The following is a 21,761-nucleotide window of genomic DNA, read 5'->3' on the forward strand; positions in this document are numbered from 1 at the left end:
GACATGCTCACTGGTCGTGGATTCTTAACCTTAATCCTTCTCATTCTCGCTGTCGCCCTTGAGAACCTGGTGTGGCCCCACAATCCCGGTCGAGAGTAAGGGGATGCGTCAAGTCGGTATTATGCCTAAGGCCTTGAAAATGAGAAGCCAAAACACTGGTTCCTTCTGAGCTCATCTCGCTTTGATCATTTTTCCAGCCAATCATTGATAAGTGGCGGTCATCACCGAGAAGTCCATTAGACCAACCCTTACCAGTCAGAATTAGGCACCCAGGAAATCCTTTGCAAGGTTCTCAGCCGTCGTCTTCCTCCTCGTAAAAAATGGAGTGAATCAAACTCTCGTTTTTAATACACAAATGCTCATTCCAGACTGACTGCATCCTCTAAAATCATCAAAAATGCATTGTCTCCAGTGTGTGCTATGGCTATGCCTTACCCTTTTCGTCTTCCCAGGTCAATGCACCTCAACACAAGATCATGAGCCACTCATCAGAATCGTAAACATTGAGCACGCCACGATAGTTTGCAAAAACACATTCGAAGACACGCGTGTTGCGCTGGAAGCTTCATTGCCGCCCATCAACACAACCTACTCTACGCTTCTCGCCGCCGGAGACGTCGCCGGGGCGTTCCAAGCCCTGCAGAGCCTGCCCGTCCTGAACGCATTCATTGTCCCACCTCGAAACTTTGGAAGCCTTTTGGGCACGCTCAATAAGACTGGGAAAGCAGTACAATACGAAATTGGCAACCCTTACACTGCCACGCAGATGAACTACTTTGAACTGGGCATCTCGCTGTATGCACCCATTAGAGTGCTGCTGAGGGAGAAGGAGGGCACAGCTATCTTTGAATACGACAGACCTAGGAGCACCATGCACCAATTTGGGAATGATGAGGTGGACAATATCGCGCAAGAATTGGACCGCAATCTGAGCGCCTTGTTGATGAATGCGGCAGGCTGGTGAATGCAAGTGAAGCTTGCCTGATCATCTAACTGGAGTGGGGGTGCCTTTCGTGGCGTTGCGACTCCTGTGGCGCTGTATTCAATCAATTGTCTGAAACATTTATCAGACTCAGAAGCTCTCATCCATTTTCATGTCCGAAGCTAATGGCGGAACTTGAGCGAGATAGTTACATACGTATCAGAGCTAATTTTCATTCAACATGAAATGTTTAACTTGGAATATTCTTATCTCACGCTTGCAACCTGATCATGTACAAATTTGAAACGGAAACGAGACCATTGGCTCGAATTTATATACAAAACACAACTCGAATTGACTCGAGACCATTCAAAGTCAACACACCGCTCATGCAACGACGTCATGAAGGTCTAAACTCGGGGCCGGTGGCTGTGTTCGGCTTGTTTCTGCCTGACCGAGAATAATACTTCCATGACTAATGAGTCGCTTGAAGGAAGATGATATTGTCGAGTCAAAATTTAGAGAAGCGATCAGGCTTTCGCAGTTCCGAGGGAAACACAATTGTCCGCGCTGTTCTCAACAAATAGGCCTCCATAGATCTGACCCTCGTTGAGAGGACTCTCCTGGAATCCATCGAACACCACGGTCTTCGTTTCCGTGGGCTTCTTCAGCAACCCAATTTGAAGAGCGCCGCCACCGCTGTTGTCGTTCTGCAGCACTTCAGTAACGGCTTCCAGTGGACTGGACCCCTCGGAGAAGTAGACCTGGATTGTGCTGAGGAGTGTTAGTACACTTCAATAGTTGAATGAAAGGTGTTCCAAATACGCACTTTTGTGGCACATCGACAGTAACGGCGAAATTTTGCCACTCATCGAAGTTGAGTGGTGACGTGAATACAACGCTGTTGTTCCGATCCAGCATCTTCCAGCTGTGAGACGAGGCCTCCGAAGTGTCATTGGAGCCCAAGGGTAGGCCGAGCTGTAGCGCAAATTGTGAACCAGATGAATCGTTGGTCTCGTGCCACACGGTGAGATACTCGTGGGTCAGGTTCAGCGGCCGTGCCGAGTCCTGCTTGGAGCTCCAGTGGAAGGTCATGACACCTTGGTTCGATGCGTCGGATCCGTTGCCCAGCAGCAGACCAGCCCTCCTGAAGCCGAGCTGCGGGTTAGTACCACTAGGGTTGAAGATAGACCTATCATCGATAGTCACCTCAAGTGGCTTGAAGCTCTCAGGCGAGGAGGCATCGAAAAGGGAGGGTGCAGCCGGTGGGAATTCCAGGATTTGAGACCACGAAAGATTTTGGCCCTTGCTGTATCCGGGATTGAACGGGCTGGCATTTGTGTCAAACACTGAGAGAGTCGTGTTCTGAGCAATGCGCCCATCCAACACTACCGGGCATTGGACAGGGGAGCTTAATGAAAGAAGTTCAAGAGAACGGACGGCAAAGTATGACAAAGCCATGTTGTTAGTTGAAAGCGACAGTGGTTGTTGTAAATGTACAATTAATTGGATAGTGTGTACCAATTAAATGCGGCGAACTCTTTTGATAGAGATGCGAGCTACGTCAAATATATGTCTACGTTTGTTCTTCAATGGAAAACCGCATCAATACACGAGTCCGAGAGGGTCGTAAACCTGACACAAGCTTATATTGCAGGAACCGGAACGGGAAACCTTGTTCATAGAATTAGGATGTTAGGGGCATAGCACCTCGGCGGGTACCTCCGTGATTGACTCGCATTTCTCCTTTGGTCACTAGCCTCCCTTCTCCTTATCCGTGCCCGCATGCACCTACAAAGTTTCCCATACCATGTGCTAATTAGATTCAACTCAAAGCAGCTTTTACGTCTTGTTTAATCTTCATCGGTTCTGACGCCTAAGCCCTTGCAAGTTCAGTGCAAGATACACGACCTCATATCCCTTGTCTTCTTTTTGGAGTTGGGGTTTCGAGACCAATAGCCGTTTGAACGGTCGCATGCTATGCAAGTGCGGCTGAGGAAGAACCACATGTCGCCAGCAAAAGAAGACTGAGTCATCTAAATTGATGATTGATCCTGTTGTCTAATGGATGAGATTTCAGCGCTCGCTTCTACAGAACCCATCAGGTACACATCGTCGAACTTGACGGTACATATGCAAATGATCTAGTATACGCAGATACCTGTACCAAGGAGGTACTTCTACGATTTGTCATCTAGGGCCTTGCTGAGAAGATGCACGAAAGCATTAAATTAGGTCTCGAACGATAGACGTGCAATGAGGATTATCTTCAAGTGTCTAGGTAGATTCAATAGATGGCCCTCTGTTTCGCCACACGCACTTCCCGGCCAAGGTTGGTCACGTGCAGCCGCTGCCTAAACTACACTCGTAGCGTCTTGAAGAAGGTGCCAGCAGCAAGTCTATTGTCTGGCATCTATCCATCTATCGAGGAGGATGAATCACATATTTTCCACGTCAGTGACTGCTGACGTTCACTGTCGCACGTTTACAGGCGAGTCCAAATACGTTGCTTAGTACTTGTATTGCAGGAAGGTTGCAGATTGCCTCATATTTCCGTTCATCCCTCCTAGAGCCACGCGCACGTCTTTATCAGGGCTCCTTGTGCTTATGCTGCATAATCTGGAATTAGCCACGTTGATCCATATATCAGGTACTAAGAGGCCTCTGCATTTCAGCACAACCATGGCTACATCAGTCGAGGCCCGACAATGCGCCGTTGAGTCGGTGCCCGTCTATACTATCGATCTGTCTCGCCCTCCGGCTCTTAGATACACCGAGCTCGTCCACGACTTCCGGCACAAGATTCCACGTCTGACTGACCTGTTCGAAGAAGTCGTCGTAGGCTTCGGCCTGCCTCTCGAAGCAACGAGGCGACTCGCGAAGCTGGCCCTGAGGCGAGTGCACAGCAAGGAGCAGACGGAGGAAATCAGAGGGATCAGTGAAGCTAGTGGTGTGGACATGTATTTGCTTGTCTGCCTGAACACCCTGTTGGACCTTTTCATGGGCTGCACAAGCGGGGGAGCAAGAGTCAAAATGGGCAGGGCGGGCAACAACAAACAGACACGGATGCTACATTTTCGAACCCTGGACTGGGCAATGGATCCCCTCCGCGAAGTCGTGGTACAGCTTAACTTTGTCAAGGAGCCACATGGCAACATTATCGCCCGGTCCATCACTTACGTCGGCTTTGTCGGTACACTTACTGCAATTAGGCCGGGGCTGAGCATGTCGCTCAACTTCCGTCCCTACCACAACAACAGCTACTCACGCACCTCCAATTTTCGGTTCCACTATCACAGAATGCTTGTGCTGCTTGGCCGGAGGCCCTCTATCAGCTCCACCCTTCGTAGCTTCTTGCTCCCCTCCGACTCCAGCCATGGCAATGGGCACATGGATACACTCGCGGCCGTCCAACGCCGACTACCGTCTTTACCTTCGACCGCAGCCTACCTGATCTTCAACGATGGCCAACAGACTATGGTCATGGAGAAAGACCGTGTCACTGCCCATACCAGCATCTCATCATCGTTCATCGCTATAACCAATCACGATGCCAGCTCTGACAGCAACCCAGCCAGCACGACTGATAGTGATGCTGCCAAGCTTGCTGTTACCGGTATGAATGAGATGGTGGAAGAGTCTCGAGATAGGATGCAGTGTATCGAGTCCAAATGGAAAAAGGCCGAAGCAGCGTTTAAGAGGCGCAGAAAGAATGTCAATCAGGACGATGCAGACATGCCAATGAGTGTGACAGCGGCTCAGTTGGTCAAGTGGGTGGAGGCGTGGCCAATCACCAACGAGTGCACGCATTATGCAACCATTATGGATCCTTCAGCAGGGGATTTCGTTTACATCACCAGATACCTTGAGCCGGTGTCCGAGTAATTCACATAGCGCTGTGAACAGCATGGGTTTTTGGTCTTTCTCTTCGCTCAGCTAGTCTGGACCCGACCAAGGAAGATTGCGATCACCGACGACTTTCCCTCATTGAGAAGAAACATGTTACTGGACACGGTCATGGATTATTTGCTTCCTAGTGATGGCTTTCAATAGAATCCAAATTGAGACAATAGCATTATGCACAATCAAATCCATCGACTTGCTGTCAACAGGATTCAATGTAAGTACCGAGGGGTTTTGCCAAGACAACCGGCTGTTAGGTCCATGTCAACATTTCAGTCATGAACTCACCCCTGGCCCTCACATTCTGTGATTGGGCTGCTTCACTGCTTCAGATACCATTTCCGTACAATGCAGGCTCAACTTAACATCCATACAAATCTCTTACAGATCTACTTCTCATTCTGTCCATCGAAAGACATTGAGCATGTAATCTCGTTCTAGAATATTTCACTCACACTTTGAGCAGGGTTGATCATCGCTACTTGCCGCCGATGGCCCAACAATCACAAAATGGATCAGTCTGCCGGGCTAGTTGCAAGTTTGACCACCCCTCACGTCTGTATCTGTCGATTCTGACTTGTGTCATGACGGGTGTGTGCTTGAAACGGTCCCGGTGCCCAAAGCCATGGCAACAATAAGTAGAGCTAGTATCATCGCAAATATTTCTGTCATGATCATTTCCTAGGACTCAACGTATCGTACGAGCAAGTACCTACTCTTTGCCAAAATGTTATAACCATTCCGCCTTATCCGAGCCTAGTGGCTTAGGCATAACATCCCATTTGACCTCATGCCCCTCGATAGACGCGCTGTGTTTGATAGCCTGCATCATACCAAAGCCCGTATTCTTGGTCTCAATGTACCTTTCCGGCACATCTTGCGAGCTTGCAAAATCCCTGACCTCGAATCCGGTAGCTTCAGGGTATGATCCCAAGCTGCGTAGGTATTTCATTACCCCGGCCAGGGAGACATCTACCCTGAATGATCCACCCTCGATTGCCTGACGATAAACAGCTGCTGCGACTGCTGTAGCAAGAAAATAACCTCCAGCATGATCAAGAGCCTGACAGGGAGTAGGGCGCGCTACTTCTCCTTTGCCGGCATGTTCAGCTTCCGAAATATTCATACCCGAACAGGTTTGTACCAAGGAATCGTATCCTCTTCTATTAAACCACGGTCCATTAGGTCCAAATGCCGACATATTAGCAAATATAAGGTCTGGGTTGATACTGAGTAGCTCTTGAGGAGAAAGGCCATTGTAAGAAGCCAGGCTGCCAGGCCGAAAGCCCTGCAGAAATACATCACAATCCTCAATGAGTTTCAAGAGTGTCTCCTTGTCCTGAGGTTTATGGATGTCCAGTTGGATAGTCCGTTTGCCCCTGCCTAAGTCCCTATCAATAGCAGGTAGGTCAGGCAGATTAGGTGACGTGACCCATATGACATCTGCGCCGTGAACAGCTAGGATCTTCCCACACAGGGGTGCCGCTATTACACGACTTAAGTCCAAGACTCGGAGGCCACGGAGACATCTAGAGCCGCTGGCATGCAACAACCGGTCAGGCAGGCCCTTGGCGTCTCCTGTGGAGAGTCGTTGAAGCGAGATGGGGAAATTGCTGACGGCCTTGGATTGCGGCAGTGAGTCCCACTGCTGGTACGATCGTAGGGCATATGCGGCAAGCTTGTTCTCCAGGGCGACACACTCGAGGTCGATCGCTGTCCAGGGTGCGATCTTCTTGGACAATTCCTCACGATTTGAACCAACAGGGAGGCCCATGAGCTCAAGCATGCCGTCACCGTGGTTGGAGAATGAGTCATGAATGCGAATGTACCCGTCCGAAGTCTTATGGAGCCCACCTATTGAGCCCCAAGGAGAGGGCGGAGGCTTCCCGTCGAGGATATATAGCCTCTCGGACTTGAACTCCACAGCTGCGTGCTCAGCGGACACCCTTACCTTGGGAGGCGGTGATGTGGTGTTCCGGAGTGTCTCAACTTGGGCTGCTGCCAAGGCAGACAAGGCAATGGAACTTTGCGCCAGGATTCCAACTTTGTAAGACGAAGGCAGCTGGGGCTTCCCATCGTCGCCCGGCAGCTGGAGGGAGTCGAGTGTTGCGGATGGGAGCTTCAGGCCGGCCCAGATTTCCTCTACCACATCCTTGGCCGTGAATGCTTTCCGATCAGGTGCTGTGCCATTGGAATATCTCTTCGGCGCGCTGATGCTACTGACGTTTTCTGAAGCTCCATTCAAAGAAGTCTGGGGAGCGGGCACTAGAATGTTCAAAAGCGGGCCGTGCTGCTGGGTTCCGAGAGTGTCAAGCTCGCCGACACTTCCCTGGGCCCACGGTCGCCGAATAGTACATTTCCAGGCCAAAGCAGGCTCAAAGTACATGTTTGTGAGGATTTCCTTATCCTCGACCTGATAGAGCTTCTTAATGGTGTCATTGATTAGAACGTTTGCTGCCTTGACACGGTCGTAAACGTTTCTCTGATCAAACATGACATCAAAGGTCATCTCGAATGGTCCAGAGTTCTTGGATCGAATGATGCGAGCCAGGCTACTCAGTTTGGTCTCGCCCGTGGGGACCTCCTTGATGGTCAGGGGCGTAAGCGCCCCGTTCTCAAGCTCATAGAAAGTCTCACCTGATATGACAGGCAAAGGCTTTGTAGGGGTGTCCGCAGAGCCAATATGGTGGGTAGCGATAGGAAATAAAGATGTCTCCTCTCCCTGGTTGAGGTCAACGAGGTGGTAGAGGCTAAATTTGAAGACACCTCCAGCATCTTGCTCGTGGGGTGATAAAGGACTTGCAAAGTTTCCGGTGGTGGCCACCTGGCCTGGATAAGCATAGTGCAATATAGAGGCCCTCACATTGTTGGCAATAGTATAGGACAGCTCCGCCGTAGGAGCAACGACTTCGCCCAAGACGGCAATCTCGTGAGGTGTCGACTTCTCCGATTCGAGAGGACCCATAACACCGTTCTGACCATAAATATGGTAGATAAGCCGACAGTGTTCTGATTTGTCAAGTTCAGGGAAGAGGTTGTGTGAATATTGACGGACTTCCTCCAAGAAGTCGTTGATTTGGCTAATAAGAATTGGATCTCGAATGCCTCCAATGAAAATAGTACGGTGACCTAGATAGGCAACGCCTTCGAGTTTTACCTGGTACGGGGTAGTGAGAAATTTGGCTCCAGACACTCGGCAAGTCTTGGGTGTAACTTGCGTATACTGAGCCTGATCCAGGACTAAAACCCCTCCAGGTCCCGGGAGTCGATCCGGTCTGGTCTTCTCGTATAATGTATGGGCAGCGACGGACAATGGTGTACACCGTTCTGTTGGCGCTAATGGCGTCAAGTCGAAGGAATCCTTACGCATAGTAGCAACCATCGACCGGCCCTTGGGTATAGCACAAATACCGCCACATTCCATGATTTTGCCTATATGCCATGCGACATCCGGAAGAACACCCTTTGAGATACAGAAGGCTGCAAAGGGAGCGGGATCGTAGCAACGACCTCCGAGGATAATGTCAGGGTCGTGTTGAAGCGCCTCCATGAAACTGTGCACATATTTTTCTTTAAAAATTTGTCTGATAGAATTTTGCGATTGGCTCCATTGCACTTACGGCTCTGCACCCATTTGGGCAACGACATCGACGGCGCGGTCCACGTCTTCTTTCGTAAGTGGCTCAACAGGGCCGCACGGCCCGACACGACCATCGATTATGCGTTGTTTTATGAGTTCCCTATCCATTCCCGACTCAATAGTCGCGATCTTAAACTGGTAACCCTCCCGCTCGGCGATTTCGCTCACAATGGCTAGCATTTCGGCCACATGCTTATTGCTACCATCACCGCCTGCTGAGCCAATAAGCACCTTCACTTTTTGAAGGAAACAGGCGGCTAGAATTGGCTCGAGGTCACGGATATAAGACCCACGACCGCAGGTCATCTTGCCCATGCCTAGCTTATAAGGTCCGCCATCGGTAGAGCCGCTGTCGACAATGATAGCAGCAGGCTTATACTTCTTGATGCCGTACCAAAAATGGTCAGAGTTGTAGCCATAACCAAGCATGGCATTGGGCGTCAGGATAGAGAACTCGCTGCCGAGGCATCCTTCTTGGCCAGGCCTTGGGGCCGACATGGTTTGTGAGGATTCCAGTTCAGATTGAAGTCTTGCAAAGCGTCACAGTGCTTCTCTGCCAGCAATTGAATGGCGAGGATAAAGTGAGGGACGGAAGTCACGCAGATCTAAAGAGTTCGACGTAAAGACAAGGCCTCATTATGTATAACGTGTCGAAAACGTTTCCGCAAAAAGCTGCAGTGTTTTCAGGACCTAGATATTCTCCTTGCGGTTCTGCGCCGTTCGGTTCATCCCGGCTCCCTTGCTTCAACAAACCAGTATGTCGTTCACGTGAGGGGGCGAGCACTCGACACCGATCGGCCGAGCGGCATCCCGGCATCTATTCCGCTACCTTCGGCATTAGACACCGAAAGTTCTGCGCCATGGTCTCGCTCGTCAAGTGGCCGAACCAGTCCTATTAGACCTGTCAGATGTGCCAAGTGGTACCATACTGGGAGTTTACGCTGAATTCTAGCAAGGAAACAATCGATGGGTGGCAAGTTACCGAGCCTTTGGACCTCGTTCCTCAAAACACCAGCTCGCACCAGGGCTGTCTGCCCACTTTTTCTAAGTGCCACGCGCCAAGACCCAGTAATTCAATTCTGTTTTCAGTCCGGGGAAATCTGGGGACCTGGGGAAGACGCTGTGAAGTTCAAAAAGGCCGGTCGATCCTAGATCAATCTGCGACGCATGTTACCAGTTACAACCCTCCTGAAGTCTTATTGCATCAATAGTCCGTTACCCAGCAAATAATTGACAAAACGATTTGCAGCCTCAAGACGTCACGATGTCACGGCCTCAGTTTCAAGCGGAGCATTGCAAGTTCAACGTTGACGCCACTCATCTCGAAGATGGGCTCCACAAAGGTGATCCGGACCCATTGATATGGACACCTGATGAGGAACGCATCGCAATCCGCAAGCTGGATTGGTGCTTGATTTTATTGTAAGCCATACTTGATTTCCCCGTTTGGTGACATTCAGGCCATTCGCTGACTCCGGCCGACTTGGTCTGCAGGCTCGGGTGTCTTTATCTTGTATCATACATTGACCGCGGAAATATCGGTAACGCATACACTGCTGGCATGGGCGAAGAGTGGGGGATCACATCCAGTCAATATTCCTGGATTGTAACGAATTACTACATCGCCTACATTCTCTTCCATTGGGTAAGTCACTCGGTCTCGCTGATTTTGTTAAGTAGTCTTCTTTAGCTCATTCCATCCTGCAGTTGATCTTGCTCTGGAAATTCGTACCTCTCCGTCTATGGACAGCTATGATGGCCTTTGGATGGGGAAGCATGAGCATGATTCAAGCCGGAGCCAGCAGCTTTCCGGGGTTGATGGTTCTTCGTTTCCTGATCGGCGCCTTTGAGGCTGGCTTCGTGCCGGCTGTAGCTTTGTATATGACCTTTTTCTACCACCGATCAGAGATGGGTCTTCGCTATGGCCTCTTCATCTCCTTCTCTCCTCTAGCAAATTGCTTTGCTTCGGCTTTGGCATACGGCATCGTTCACGCCAAGAGTACCATTGCCAATTGGCAGCTACTCTTTATCGTCGAAGGAATTCCCACTCTCTTCCTTGCGATTCTGGCTTACTTCTATCTTCCTTCTTCACCGAGTAAATGCAGATTTCTAGACGTTCGTCAGAATCAGATCATTGGCGCCCGGGCCATCAGAGGCCGTGGCGAGGACCAGACCGGGAAACTCAACCCCAAGCAGGTGCTCGCAGCTTTCTACGACTATAAGAACTACCTACAGGCCATTATCATCTTCTGCCTCAACACAGCTTTCGGCTCACTTCCTGCCTACCTGCCAACCATTCTGACATCCATGGGCTACTCTTCGCTCCGTGCCCAGGGACTCTCAGCCTGCCCCTACCTATCAGCCTATTTTGTCTGTGTCTTGACGAGCTTCTATTCCGATCGTGTCCGAAGTCGTGGGATCTTCGTTATCATTTTCTCAACTATTGGAGCGGTCGGCTACATCCTTCTCGCCACGATCACTGCGACCGGCATTCGGTATTTCGCGACATTCCTGGTCTGTGCAGGCGTCTTCCCAGCTGTGGCCCTGACTTTCACCTGGGTCACTGACAACCAAGGATCTTCGTCCAAGAGAGGTGCTGGCTTGACTATCTTTGGAATGTTTGGCCAGTGTGGCCCGATCCTCGGAGCTAGAATCTTCCCAAAGTCAGAGGGTCCGTACTACGAGAAGGGCATGTGGATTTGCTGCGGCGTTCTACTGTGCGCTACTTTCGTTTCGATTATTCTGAGCCTGAGCCTGCGGCTGCAGAACCATCAGCGAGACCGCGAGCATGGCAAGAGCGACCTTGATCACATCCCAGAGGATGTGGCGGATGTCGGAGATGCCCATCCCATTTACCGCTATATTCTGTGAAACACTGCATAACTTTGAGGTGACTATAGGTATTGGAGAAGGATGCTGGTATCGACCTCGATGTTAGAATGCAATTCTACGGACAATATACAGTGAGACAGAACACAAAGCAGCCAGGAATACGCGGCCGCAGTGATTTTCAGGCATCTCATCTGAGGTTCAATCATAGGATGTCAAATTGAGGTAGCGATCTCGGCGAATTATCCACCTAGTCTTTCTATGACACGCTATATATGCAGAAGCCTTGTAGCAGCTATTGTAGCAATGCTTAGCGGACCCTACGTCCAGATGATGAACAAAAGGCTTCCTTCAAAAGTGAGCCTAAGTTATGAGCGATAAGTACCACGTAGTAAGAATATGTTCATTCCCGTTTCCCTGGTTGTGGAGCTACGTCATGTTTATGGCAATCGGTCGGGGTTCATACCGAGGACCCGGTAATTTGCCAAGAGGGCGAAAAAGTCTATCAAAGATTGGGGGGGTCATCCAGAACGAGAGGGGTGTCGGGGTAGTACAGTCTAGAATGGACATATTTTAAGCTGGGTGACAGCATTCACAGATGTGGATGCTGAGCAGGGTGCTTTATTCAAGCATAAACGCGACATCTACTCTGAGCTACGACTTGGAGTCTCTGTCTTGACTGTTTTGAGCCCCTTTTTCGGCGGCTCTGCTAATTGCTCTCGACATGAGGTGGTACCTGACCACAATTTGTGCTTTTGGCACCTTCTTGTGCACACTTTGCGCTGCACATCCATCGCAGAATTCTAATTTGCTTGCCAGTCAGTCCATTTTCCAAGTTCCAGCTGCTCTTCGAAATGTGCTTCCCTACGAGAATTTCAACCGCGATGTTTCAACTACCTGGTGGGACACTGAGATCCTCAGTGGCTCATCGACTGCATCGACACAAACGATGTTCAAAAGTCTTGAGTCGGCGAGTTTCGTTGTCCTGAACGAGAAGTTCTTCGAGGTAATGTCGGGATTTCAACTTCTCCTTTGAATGGTTACGCATTTGCGTCGCGTGGTTCCTATAGCGCTAACCGCGTGCCAGCTGCTTGGAGTGCAAGACTACACATCAACAAAGGACATCGAAACTATCTTCGACTTCCCCGAGGGCCCTTCCTTTGCTGAACGTGTCGTACATGATGGAACAGTGTATTCCCCAGAATGTAATTGTATTTTCTTTGCAGAGCTGCACCCACCTAAGGAGGGATACTCAGCAGACGCTATGTCCTGGGTCTGGCGAACGAACCTGAATGAGACTCCCCCAGTGACGGAAAAGGTTTACCCCTCACCACCTCTCACAATGGCCAACGGGGCTTACTATCATAACGGCAGTGTGTACTGGGCACAGGAGGGAAATTGGACTGTCCCCGGTGGAGTTGTTTGTATGGATCCATTGACGCTGACGACCGAAGTTGTTTTGAACAACTTCTTCGGCCACCGTTTCAACAGCCTCAATGATATCGTCATTCATCAGTCTGGCGTGGCGTACTTTACAGACGGCTACTACGGGTACGATAACTTCAATGACACTCTCAAGCCAGAACTGGCAAACGGTGTGTGGAGATGGAATATGGAAACCGGTGATCTTCGCGCCGTGCTTGGAGCAGGAGGGGGGCCTTTCACCAATCCTAACGGTTTGGCGTTGAATCCGGAGGAAGTCAAACTCTACATCACTGACCGTGGCAACACTTCGGACAACCCCGCCGGAGGACGGACAATCTACCAGTACGATATTAAAGCATCAAATACTGCAGCCTCTGGTGGATATGTCTTTGCCTATGTTGATGCTGGCTTTCCTGATGGCATCAAGCTCGACAAGGACGGGAGAGTATATGGTGCAGTGACTGGTGGGGTTCATGTATTCGACGCAGATGGGACTTTCCTGGGTATCATCAAGGTTGCGAATGGCGATGTTGCCGTCAACATGCAATGGGTGGGAGACACATTATACATAGTTGGGAGAGAGCATTTGTATCGATGCCATCTCAACACCACGGGAGCCCAGGTTTATAGTAACAGGGCCTAGCTTTTGTGTGTGGATTGACAAAGCCTATACGAAGTACTCCATTTCAAAGCATTGCTTTAGCGCGGACTACAAGTGATTCAAACGAGGGGAAACAAACGGTTGATTCGAAATTAGCTTTGATTGTCACGTAGACAGCAGAGAATTGACGACAGTCAGCTGTTCTTTCATAATCATGTTCTCCGGGCCTGCTACAAACGAAAAACGATTGTCATGTGGTTTCTCTCTATCAGCGTATTTGGCTCGCTTGGCTCGCAACTTCAAGTTCTTAGCTTTCTGTCTGCACTGACTCCTCATGCTGTTCCTGAGTTCGCAAATTAGTGACAAAAGTAAACCACGAAGACATTAACTCTTATTCACGCACGAGCATCCAGCCGGGCCGAAATTTCACCTGGCCCGCTTCTCGGATGTGACTGGCTCTGACTTGAAAGAGCTGCTGCTCTACGCCGGTCAATGAATCTGACGAATGTATTAGTGATGCCTTGGGCAACCGGTAGTCGGACCGTCACCAAGCCCGGCTTGAGAAAGACAGAGGGTCAACTCGGCCAGCAGACTCGGTGTCGAGTTCGAGAAATTCCCCGCACTTACACCACGTGCAGGGGAGGAGCACTTGAGGCTACCAAAACTAGTGTCGGTATTTTTGTTATAAAGATGCCGCATATCCCGACAGGATGATCTTTACAATTTGACCTTTTCTTCCTCCGCCACTCCAAGTCCGGGCCCACTGCAATACCACTGCTGCTTTTTCGAATCCGTAAGCATTTAGCACCGAGCTCAGAAAAGACAATGCCGTCGAGCCCGACTTGTGCTGCTGCGGTATCAGATGCCGAGACTCCCACCCCATCTGCTTCAGGCCGGAGACCCGGCAGCCAAAAAGCCCGGAGGTACGGCTTTGCCTGCGCGAGCTGCAAGTCACGCAAGGTCAGGTGCAGCGGGGACCAGCCTATTTGTAAGGCCTGTCAGAGGACTGGCGAGGCATGCATCTGGCCATCTCAAGACTCGAATGCCTCACGGCTCCGAGATGCAAATGCTCGCATCCGGCAGCTCGAGGCTGCCCTACGAGAAAGCCCTTCTTTATCTCGTCCGGCCGATGACTTGTGTAATACCTACCAGTCCCAAGAGCGCCTTCCCCAGGCCTCTGTGAGTACGAATTCCGCCGCCACAGGCCCTAGCCCGACAATAAGCACCGACTCCCCCGTCACCGAGGCGGCATACCCGCCTTCTGCGACCGAGATCTGGTTTCAAGTCGGGATCGGAGAAGACGGGGCTATTGTCTACAATGGTCCAACAAGCCGGTTCCATGCTGGGCCACTGGATGAAACCAATTTGGCGACTGCCACGGGAGCCACTGATCCGCAAGCACGCTCCCTTTCTGGCCCCAGGAGGGCCGCGCAGGTTGAGATCCTGCGGTCCCAGCATTCTTTGATGGAAACAGTGTGGATGCCATTAATTGAGACAAGGCCCGTCGTGAACGGGACCGGCGTCGATATGACGGTTGGCATGGCACTCCTTGACATCTACTGGACCTGGTTACATCCCTTGCACAACTGTGTCTACCGTCCATGCTTTATCATGGACCTAGCATTGGGCGGACAATATTGCTCCGACTTCTTGCTCACGTGCATCTTTGCGCTTGCGGCAAGGCATCTTCCTGAGCGCAATTCATCCTTTTCTGATGTCGAAAAGGGAGAGGACTTTGTTAAAAAAGCAAAGGAGCTTTTATTAGTAGAATTGGCTGCTGATAAACCCTCTATACCGACTATACAAGGGCTGCTTATCCTTGGTGGCCGTCAATGCGCTGTCGGCAGAAGTTCTGAGGGTTGGCTCTATACTGGGATGGCGATTCGAATGATGATAGACATCGGACTTCATCTTGATACCCCTAAACTAGCTGAGCTGCAGCGGTGGACGCCAGCAGAAACAGAGACCAGAAAGCGATTGTACAACTCTGCATACATATGGGATAAGACGCTGAGTCTTGCCATAGGGCGCCCGCCATGTTTGATTAGGCGTCCTTATTCAAGTTTAGAAATTCTGGACAAGTTTGACGACACTCGAGACTGGAGTCCTGTACAGGCCGTTGAAGTTGGCGACACGTATACTCCGGTGCCGTCGTGGAACAGCACAACCTTTTGCGCTTTCTGTCAACTTCATGAACTAACGACAGAAATGATATTGCTTTTCTCAAGTGCTCCTAGTACTGAGAACTTTGCAACACAGATCGACAGCCTTGACACGAGATTTCGCGCCTTGTACGATGAAATGCCAGAGTTCTTGAGAATCGACGATCCGGTCACAATGCAACAGTGTCCTCCGCCTCACATCATATCACTCAAGTATGAATCTCGCTGCTCTATGAAGCTTGTATCCCGATGCTGATAATTACAGTCTCTTGTATCATGCGCTACACATCGTTTTGCGTCGGCCCTACTTGACCTCCCGAAATCTGGCTCTGAAGGCCCAGAGCACAGGTGTATGCATCACGCACTCGAAGCAGATGCATGCCATTCACAGCTTATATGCACGTACCTTCCCCCATCGGCTAATGACATATCAAATAAGCTATTGCATGTTCTCCGCAGCTACTGTCGAGATTCAGATGATGAAAACTGCGACAAATCAGGCAGAGAAAGACGATGCAGCAGCGAGGCTGGCGTATGCCGTCAGAGTGCTTCAGAATGAGGCCACTCACACGCCAGGTAGTGGTCGAAGTCTGGATACCATTCGTCGGCTATTGAATGCTGGTCTCGAGCAGCCTGTTCAATCTGCGGGACACCGTTATGGGGCCAATGGTTCATCTGTCGGGCAGGCCCACCCTGGAGCGAGGCATGACGATGGCGAGTCGGGCCTGTCAAGCATCCCACCTGTATCCCGTGACATCCTCGATCCCTCGGCACAGACCCACTCTCTGATTGTGGGCGAAGAATTCTCAACCTCAATGTTCTCGAGCGAGGAGGCGTGGGGAGACCACATGGGGCTTGCCGGTCTCGACACTGGCGCGGGGTTTCATCCGGATGCTTTTTCTTGGGGAATGGCAAACAACTTTCCGCGAGGAACGGAATTTTACAGCCGCGGCGGACCCTTCCCATCTTACACGGCGAGTTTCTCGTATCCCGAGCGCCGATAATGGTACAATTCGCCTGATCAGCATAGACAAATTGCGCGCGGTGGGTTTCTCGATAACGTGTATGATCATGTGCATGGTCACTTGATGCCGCAGCTGAGGGTAGTTTCTGTCAAGCTTGAAGTATCTTATAATGCTGCAGCTCCCGAGTTGTCTTCCAGAATTCTCGCGCAGTCCTATTTGATGAATGACTGCCTCTTGTATTTTTATGTAATGCCGTTGCCCTCCAAGACATAATGTATACAAGTATAACCAAAGTCTGACGCCCATCGTGGATTTCGACAAATGACGGCGGAAAATTGCCGCAGGAACCCTCAATTCCGATCCGCTGGTGGGAAAGTGGATATTGTGGCATGATGAGTTCCGCAATGAGGACCTTTCTCTAGAGAATGGCCAAGGCAGACGGAGGAGATGCCACCCCGCCAGGTATGTCCAACGGGACACTCACAAACATGAAATTCCATCTCTTATGCGTGCGGCACTTGTCCGCCAACGCCTCTAGGTCAAAACTCTCGCCAATAGGCATGCCCCATCCGCTCAGGAATACTTCATGTATCGCGACCCCACAAGGCCTAGGGCTAGGCCACGCTTCGTAGGCCACCGTGTCGCTTGCGACTGCCGCAAATGCATTCTCCCAGTGCCATCGGATGACCTCTTCACTGGCTTCCACACCGCAAGAAGCCCTCACCCGGCGATGCGGCAGCTGCGCTTGCTCCGGGGTCGAAAGGGCCCGGTACGAAGAGAGCCAGCCGGTGCGAATGAGAAGGATATCGCCTGGGCAGAACGTCACATGTTGAAATTCGGCAACTGCTTGGAGCTGGGATAGAGGGATGGCGTCGGTGGCGAAGGGGTCGATGTGGATGCCTTGCTCCTCGGCCCAGGAGAGCCAATCGAGCAGGACTCCGCGACCCGTGATGGTTGAGTGCGCGAGATTCTGCACTCCCAACTTCAGGTTTGCTGTCTCCCCAGAAATATCTGCCTGTGTGATGCCATTGTAGTACTGCAGGGTAGACTGGTAAGGAAAATGTCGCAGTCCATCCCAGTGACTCGCACCTTGGGTGTTGATGTCCAGCTACACAAGCAATGAGACCTCAGCACAGTACTTCGCAAAACCCAGGGTCTCGCAGGTCCATACCTCATCATCGTTAGCATGGCCCTTGGCAATGATTCGGTGATTGCAAGGCTTGCGCACCGGGTTCATGGGCTGGACAAACGCATCCAGTGGCAGGCTGTTGCACATCAGGCGTGTGTTGCATTTGAAAAACGAGGCAGTGCGGTCTGTGGAGAAACAATATTTACCTAAGAGGAATCGTCTCGCCTGTCTTGACCTCTAACGCAGCTTGCCTCCTGACCTCCGGTGTCAATAAATTTAATGCACCCAGCTCATCATCCTTGCCCCAGAGCCCCCAGGCAGAGAACGGAGGGTGGCTCGGATGTAGCGGCAGTTCTCCAAATAAGGGGCGATTCATGTCAGGCTCAGCAGACTCGCAGTGTCTTGCTCCTCTCATCGGACAGCTGCAAGGACGTATTTGAGGATCCTCTTTTAGTGTGGCTATCCCTTAAGCGATGAGAAGTAGGATGATAGTGTGGCGTGGCTTCTCGGCAGCAAGGCTCGGTATGCACTCCGCATCGGCATTGATGCCGAAATCCAAGGTCACACGGGGGACGATCCTTTACGAAGCTGGCCAGGATCCTGGCGGAACACAACGACCAACTACTTGTTTACCAATCACCGCAGGCGCAGACAATGCCACGGCAAATCGGAGATGGACGGTGCTATGACTCCTCGATGTGCCCCATGAGGACCAAGGGGGGCAGTGTACTGGGGAACCCGCACATCCTCCTATCATGGCCTGGACGGAGCTTGAACATACGTAATCGAGGAGGTCGAGAGTCGGACCAACATCTCATGATGAAAGAACGTTTGTTGTCCCGTGGTCTTCTATCCGCTGAGTTGTTCCCAAGGTCCTTGACGAGCTATCATATGATACAGCCTGTGTCACAGCCCATATCAAAGCTCGTATCACACCTCTAATCACAAGTCTGCATTGTTGCAATTTTGCCATGAAGATAATCCTATCAGCCCTCCTTTCAGCTTGCATGGCAACACTTTAGGCCTCCTCCATAGCATATTTGTCGTGGCGCCATAATTATTGCTCTATGATTACAGCCAGGCCGGCGTCGGCGGACTCTTCAAAATCGAAAATTGGTTGCGAATATTTACATATTTTGTGAGGGAAAGGAAGACTTGTACAGCGTCGTCTCTTCTGTTTTCCAACGTGCATATAATATCGGCAAGGCGCAACTTGCACTCACAAGGCGATGGCGGGGCCAGGTAGAGTAGCGGCCAAATATTCTCTTTTCTTCTCTGATCACTTGGTATCTGTACAAGCGGTAGCGGGCGCATCATGACTGGCTCGCAATTTGGGCCAGCCACCTTTCCAGATCAGCCATGATGCCCTCTCCTAGCTCCGCATCGACAGCGCAGTCCGGCCAGCTGGCGCTGACACACATCCCCCGGCCAGCGACGCTGACTGGGGAAAATTCGATGGCGGCAGCGGGGATCTCGGCGCTGAGGCCAAACTGCGCCCGGCCAATTGACCACCTCTGGACGTCGTTAGGCTTGCTGTCGCCGCCGGTCGGCGACCGTGTCGTGGTCGTGCTCGGGCTTGTTGAAGTGTTGCCGTCCAGCACGCCGATGTTTGTTACCAGCCACGAGAATTGGCGCGTTCTTTTCGCCTGGTCCTTCATTGTCTTCTGCCAGTCCGTGACATACTTGAAACCCCCGACCAGGTCATTACGCAGCCCGGCTTCTAGTCTGTTCACTATCTCCAGCCGACTCCGTGCCGATACGTCCCAGAGCTCGCATCGTAAGTCGGCGGACAGATCTCTCCCCTCGCTGGCATCGACCGGCAGCTTGGAACGAATTCGCGCCACTAGCTCGGTGTCGTATTTATGAAACGACTGGGTCACGTAGTTCGCCACTGCTCTGTCGGACCGAGCCCACGGAGCGCCTGGTGTGGTCTGAGGGAGATTCCTGCGGTGGTCTATGATGGTAGAGCTTTGAAAGCCAGGGGCGACCGTGCTGTCGAGGTGCGATGAGAAGGCAATGAGGGCTAATCCGTGTATTAGGCCAGTGATGGTAGTCTTGTTTTGTCGACACAGGGCTAGGATCGCAAGTAGAGACGTGTTATCCATGAAAAAGGCCCGGAACTGGGTTTTGTACGGAGAGGAGCGAATCGGAGACCAGGCTGCTTGGGAAACATCCCGATCAAGAAACCGAGGCCGAATATCCTCCCAAACTACCTTAGCGAGGTATTTGAGATCTACTGGAAGCCTCTTCAAGCACTCAATTGGAGTTGGAAGCAAGGGAGCGGCCTGAGGTAGTGTAAGGGTATCGTCATCCAAGCCTGTTCGCTCGTAAGCTCGATTCTCAGCATTGAGCATCTCGGGAAAGTCTTCGTGGAACACCTTGGCACCTGCACCGTCGAATTGGGGGTGATTCCAGGCCAAAAGGACCTCCAAGATAGGTGCATTCTCTTGCCGAAATACGGTATTCATCCAGCCCAACTGCTTAATGGAAAGGTCTGGGAACCGCTCATCGAGCTTAGCACGAAAGGTTTCCTGCACCGTTTGTTCAAAGTCGTCATGCTCTCCGAGACGCCAAAAGGATTTGAGACATCTGATTCTAGAAGAGCTACTTTAAAGTCAGTTGAGGTGGTACAGCCTCTAATAGGTACTGGACACGAAATGAACGCTACTATGTTGTGAAATTAGGCGATTGAATACTAACTGTCCAATCGCGTAACCATCAAGCTCTACTGCCTATGATTTCATGATGCTATCCTCGTGTCTACCAATTTCTCTTTTTTGGCGAGTTTGAGAGTGCTCAGCGAATCGGAGATTCAGTGGTTTAGAATGACATTGATTTATGGTTTTGCAAGTGGGAAGGACAAGAGAAGATTCAGTTAGTCGCCAATTTATAAGTCATTCGAAGAACTTGCTCATTCCCCTAGCCTCGCCTCGCTTCATCGATTGGGGTGAGATCAGCTCAACCCCCAAGGGCCACCTAAACGGACTGTAGATCCTCACTCCGAGGCGACAAGATGAGAATTGGTGTGCTCATGCCCGCTGACCTAGATTCGTTGATTCGTTGCGCGTTCGGCCTTCGCTTGCCGATCAGTGAGGAGCTGGCCTCGCAAAGCTACCCAGGCACCCAACCCCCACTAATTCCACCTCGTGTAGAGCCTCGGCATGTCCAAGTCGGTGGCGAGGCCAAAAGAACAGGCTGAAGAGGTTCCATATCTCTCGCCCCCACCCTCTGTGATGGCCAATTGATCCTCACGCACGTGCTTGGCAGATGGCTTCGCGGCTGCAACCACCCGTGGGGGCTGACCTTGTATCTGGGCCTCTACTGAGCCCATGGCGTCGTAATGGACGCCTTCACCACGTTCCAGCTGCCGATGAACCGGCTGTGCCCTTTTCCCGGGTTTCGTTCATTTTATCGCCGTTGATGGGGCCGAGAAATAAAACCTGGGTGTTGCACAAGTCGGCTTCGTTATAAAGAGAGGTCGCCAGCCAGTCATGCTTGCAGCTGATTTTCACTGCATGCATCGCCGCGGCCTAGGCCAATTCAGATGGCTCGCAGATTTGACACATTTCGGTCATCTACGATCAGCCGCTCTACGACCAGCCTGTCGACCAGTGTGAGTGCTTCTTGGAAACAGGGGCAAAATTGGGTATCGAAGAGAAGTCGATCACTTGTCTCACAAATCATTCTTGTGTCTATCGTCTTGATTATTAACTTCAGTCTCACAATTTACGCAAACTTCAAATACCCAAGTACGGAAGCGGTGGGCCTCCTATACAAAGGGAATTGTGACAATGTCCGCAAGCTCAACCTATGGCTTCATCTTCTCATCAGCGCCTTGTCGACATTGATGTTGTCGGCATCAAACTTTTGCATGCAAATACAGTCAGCACCATCCAGAGCGGACATCGATGCGGCACACGGAAAAGGGTCCTGGATGGATATAGGGCTACACAGTCCCCGAAATTTTATCTACATTCAAGGCTGGAAGCGTGTTTCCTGGATCATGCTAGGCATCACGTCTCTTCCCATAAATACGCTGTAAGAACAAGGAGCATATCAAGTATGATAGTATGGAATCTAATACTTGGCTGTCAAAGTTACAACTCCGCCGTGTTTCAATCGTCAAGTTCATTTGACTACACAGTTGCTGTCGTCAAGGACTCATTCTTCAATGACACAACATGG

General features: G+C 51.0%; 9 protein-coding genes across 9 annotated transcripts; 5 read left to right on the plus strand and 4 right to left on the minus strand.

Moving 5' to 3' along the window:
• Window positions 1-397: 397 nt before the first annotated feature.
• J7T55_012246 (uncharacterized protein) lies at window positions 398-964 on the plus strand (the record flags this gene model as incomplete). Its single annotated transcript, XM_053137114.1, has 1 exon — window positions 398-964. The coding sequence occupies one exon, from the start codon at window positions 398-400 to the stop codon at window positions 962-964; it is 567 nt and encodes a 188-aa protein (XP_053000047.1).
• Window positions 965-1,452: 488 nt separating this feature from the next.
• J7T55_012247 (uncharacterized protein) lies at window positions 1,453-2,383 on the minus strand (the record flags this gene model as incomplete). Its single annotated transcript, XM_053137115.1, has 2 exons — window positions 1,453-1,696; window positions 1,752-2,383. 2 exons carry the CDS (start codon window positions 2,381-2,383, stop codon window positions 1,453-1,455), a joined length of 876 nt encoding a protein of 291 aa, XP_053000048.1.
• Window positions 2,384-3,604: 1,221 nt separating this feature from the next.
• On the plus strand, window positions 3,605-4,807 carry J7T55_012248 (uncharacterized protein; the record flags this gene model as incomplete). Its single annotated transcript, XM_053137116.1, has 1 exon — window positions 3,605-4,807. The coding sequence occupies one exon, from the start codon at window positions 3,605-3,607 to the stop codon at window positions 4,805-4,807; it is 1,203 nt and encodes a 400-aa protein (XP_053000049.1).
• Window positions 4,808-5,555: 748 nt separating this feature from the next.
• On the minus strand, window positions 5,556-8,963 carry J7T55_012249 (uncharacterized protein; the record flags this gene model as incomplete). Its single annotated transcript, XM_053137117.1, has 3 exons — window positions 5,556-5,825; window positions 6,126-8,379; window positions 8,446-8,963. The coding sequence occupies 3 exons, from the start codon at window positions 8,961-8,963 to the stop codon at window positions 5,556-5,558; spliced, it is 3,042 nt and encodes a 1,013-aa protein (XP_053000050.1).
• A 766-nt stretch (window positions 8,964-9,729) lies between these two features.
• Window positions 9,730-11,336, plus strand: J7T55_012250 (uncharacterized protein; the record flags this gene model as incomplete). Its single annotated transcript, XM_053137118.1, has 3 exons — window positions 9,730-9,887; window positions 9,960-10,110; window positions 10,173-11,336. The coding sequence occupies 3 exons, from the start codon at window positions 9,730-9,732 to the stop codon at window positions 11,334-11,336; spliced, it is 1,473 nt and encodes a 490-aa protein (XP_053000051.1).
• Window positions 11,337-12,018: 682 nt separating this feature from the next.
• J7T55_012251 (uncharacterized protein) lies at window positions 12,019-13,362 on the plus strand (the record flags this gene model as incomplete). Its single annotated transcript, XM_053137119.1, has 2 exons — window positions 12,019-12,300; window positions 12,382-13,362. 2 exons carry the CDS (start codon window positions 12,019-12,021, stop codon window positions 13,360-13,362), a joined length of 1,263 nt encoding a protein of 420 aa, XP_053000052.1.
• Window positions 13,363-14,145: 783 nt separating this feature from the next.
• Window positions 14,146-16,486, plus strand: J7T55_012252 (fungal specific transcription factor domain-containing; the record flags this gene model as incomplete). The annotated part of the gene is made up of 2 exons (XM_053137120.1): window positions 14,146-15,695; window positions 15,922-16,486. 2 exons carry the CDS (start codon window positions 14,146-14,148, stop codon window positions 16,484-16,486), a joined length of 2,115 nt encoding a protein of 704 aa, XP_053000053.1.
• A 379-nt stretch (window positions 16,487-16,865) lies between these two features.
• Window positions 16,866-17,723, minus strand: J7T55_012253 (uncharacterized protein; the record flags this gene model as incomplete). Its single annotated transcript, XM_053137121.1, has 2 exons — window positions 16,866-17,555; window positions 17,619-17,723. 2 exons carry the CDS (start codon window positions 17,721-17,723, stop codon window positions 16,866-16,868), a joined length of 795 nt encoding a protein of 264 aa, XP_053000054.1.
• A 1,166-nt stretch (window positions 17,724-18,889) lies between these two features.
• Window positions 18,890-20,907, minus strand: J7T55_012254 (uncharacterized protein; the record flags this gene model as incomplete). The annotated part of the gene is made up of 2 exons (XM_053137123.1): window positions 18,890-20,180; window positions 20,720-20,907. 2 exons carry the CDS (start codon window positions 20,905-20,907, stop codon window positions 18,890-18,892), a joined length of 1,479 nt encoding a protein of 492 aa, XP_053000055.1.
• Window positions 20,908-21,761: the final 854 nt, after the last annotated feature.

Source organism: Diaporthe amygdali (assembly GCF_026229845.1).
Source record: "Diaporthe amygdali strain CAA958 chromosome Unknown NODE_2_length_3802984_cov_64_841326, whole genome shotgun sequence".
NCBI lineage: Eukaryota > Fungi > Ascomycota > Sordariomycetes > Diaporthales > Diaporthaceae > Diaporthe > Diaporthe amygdali.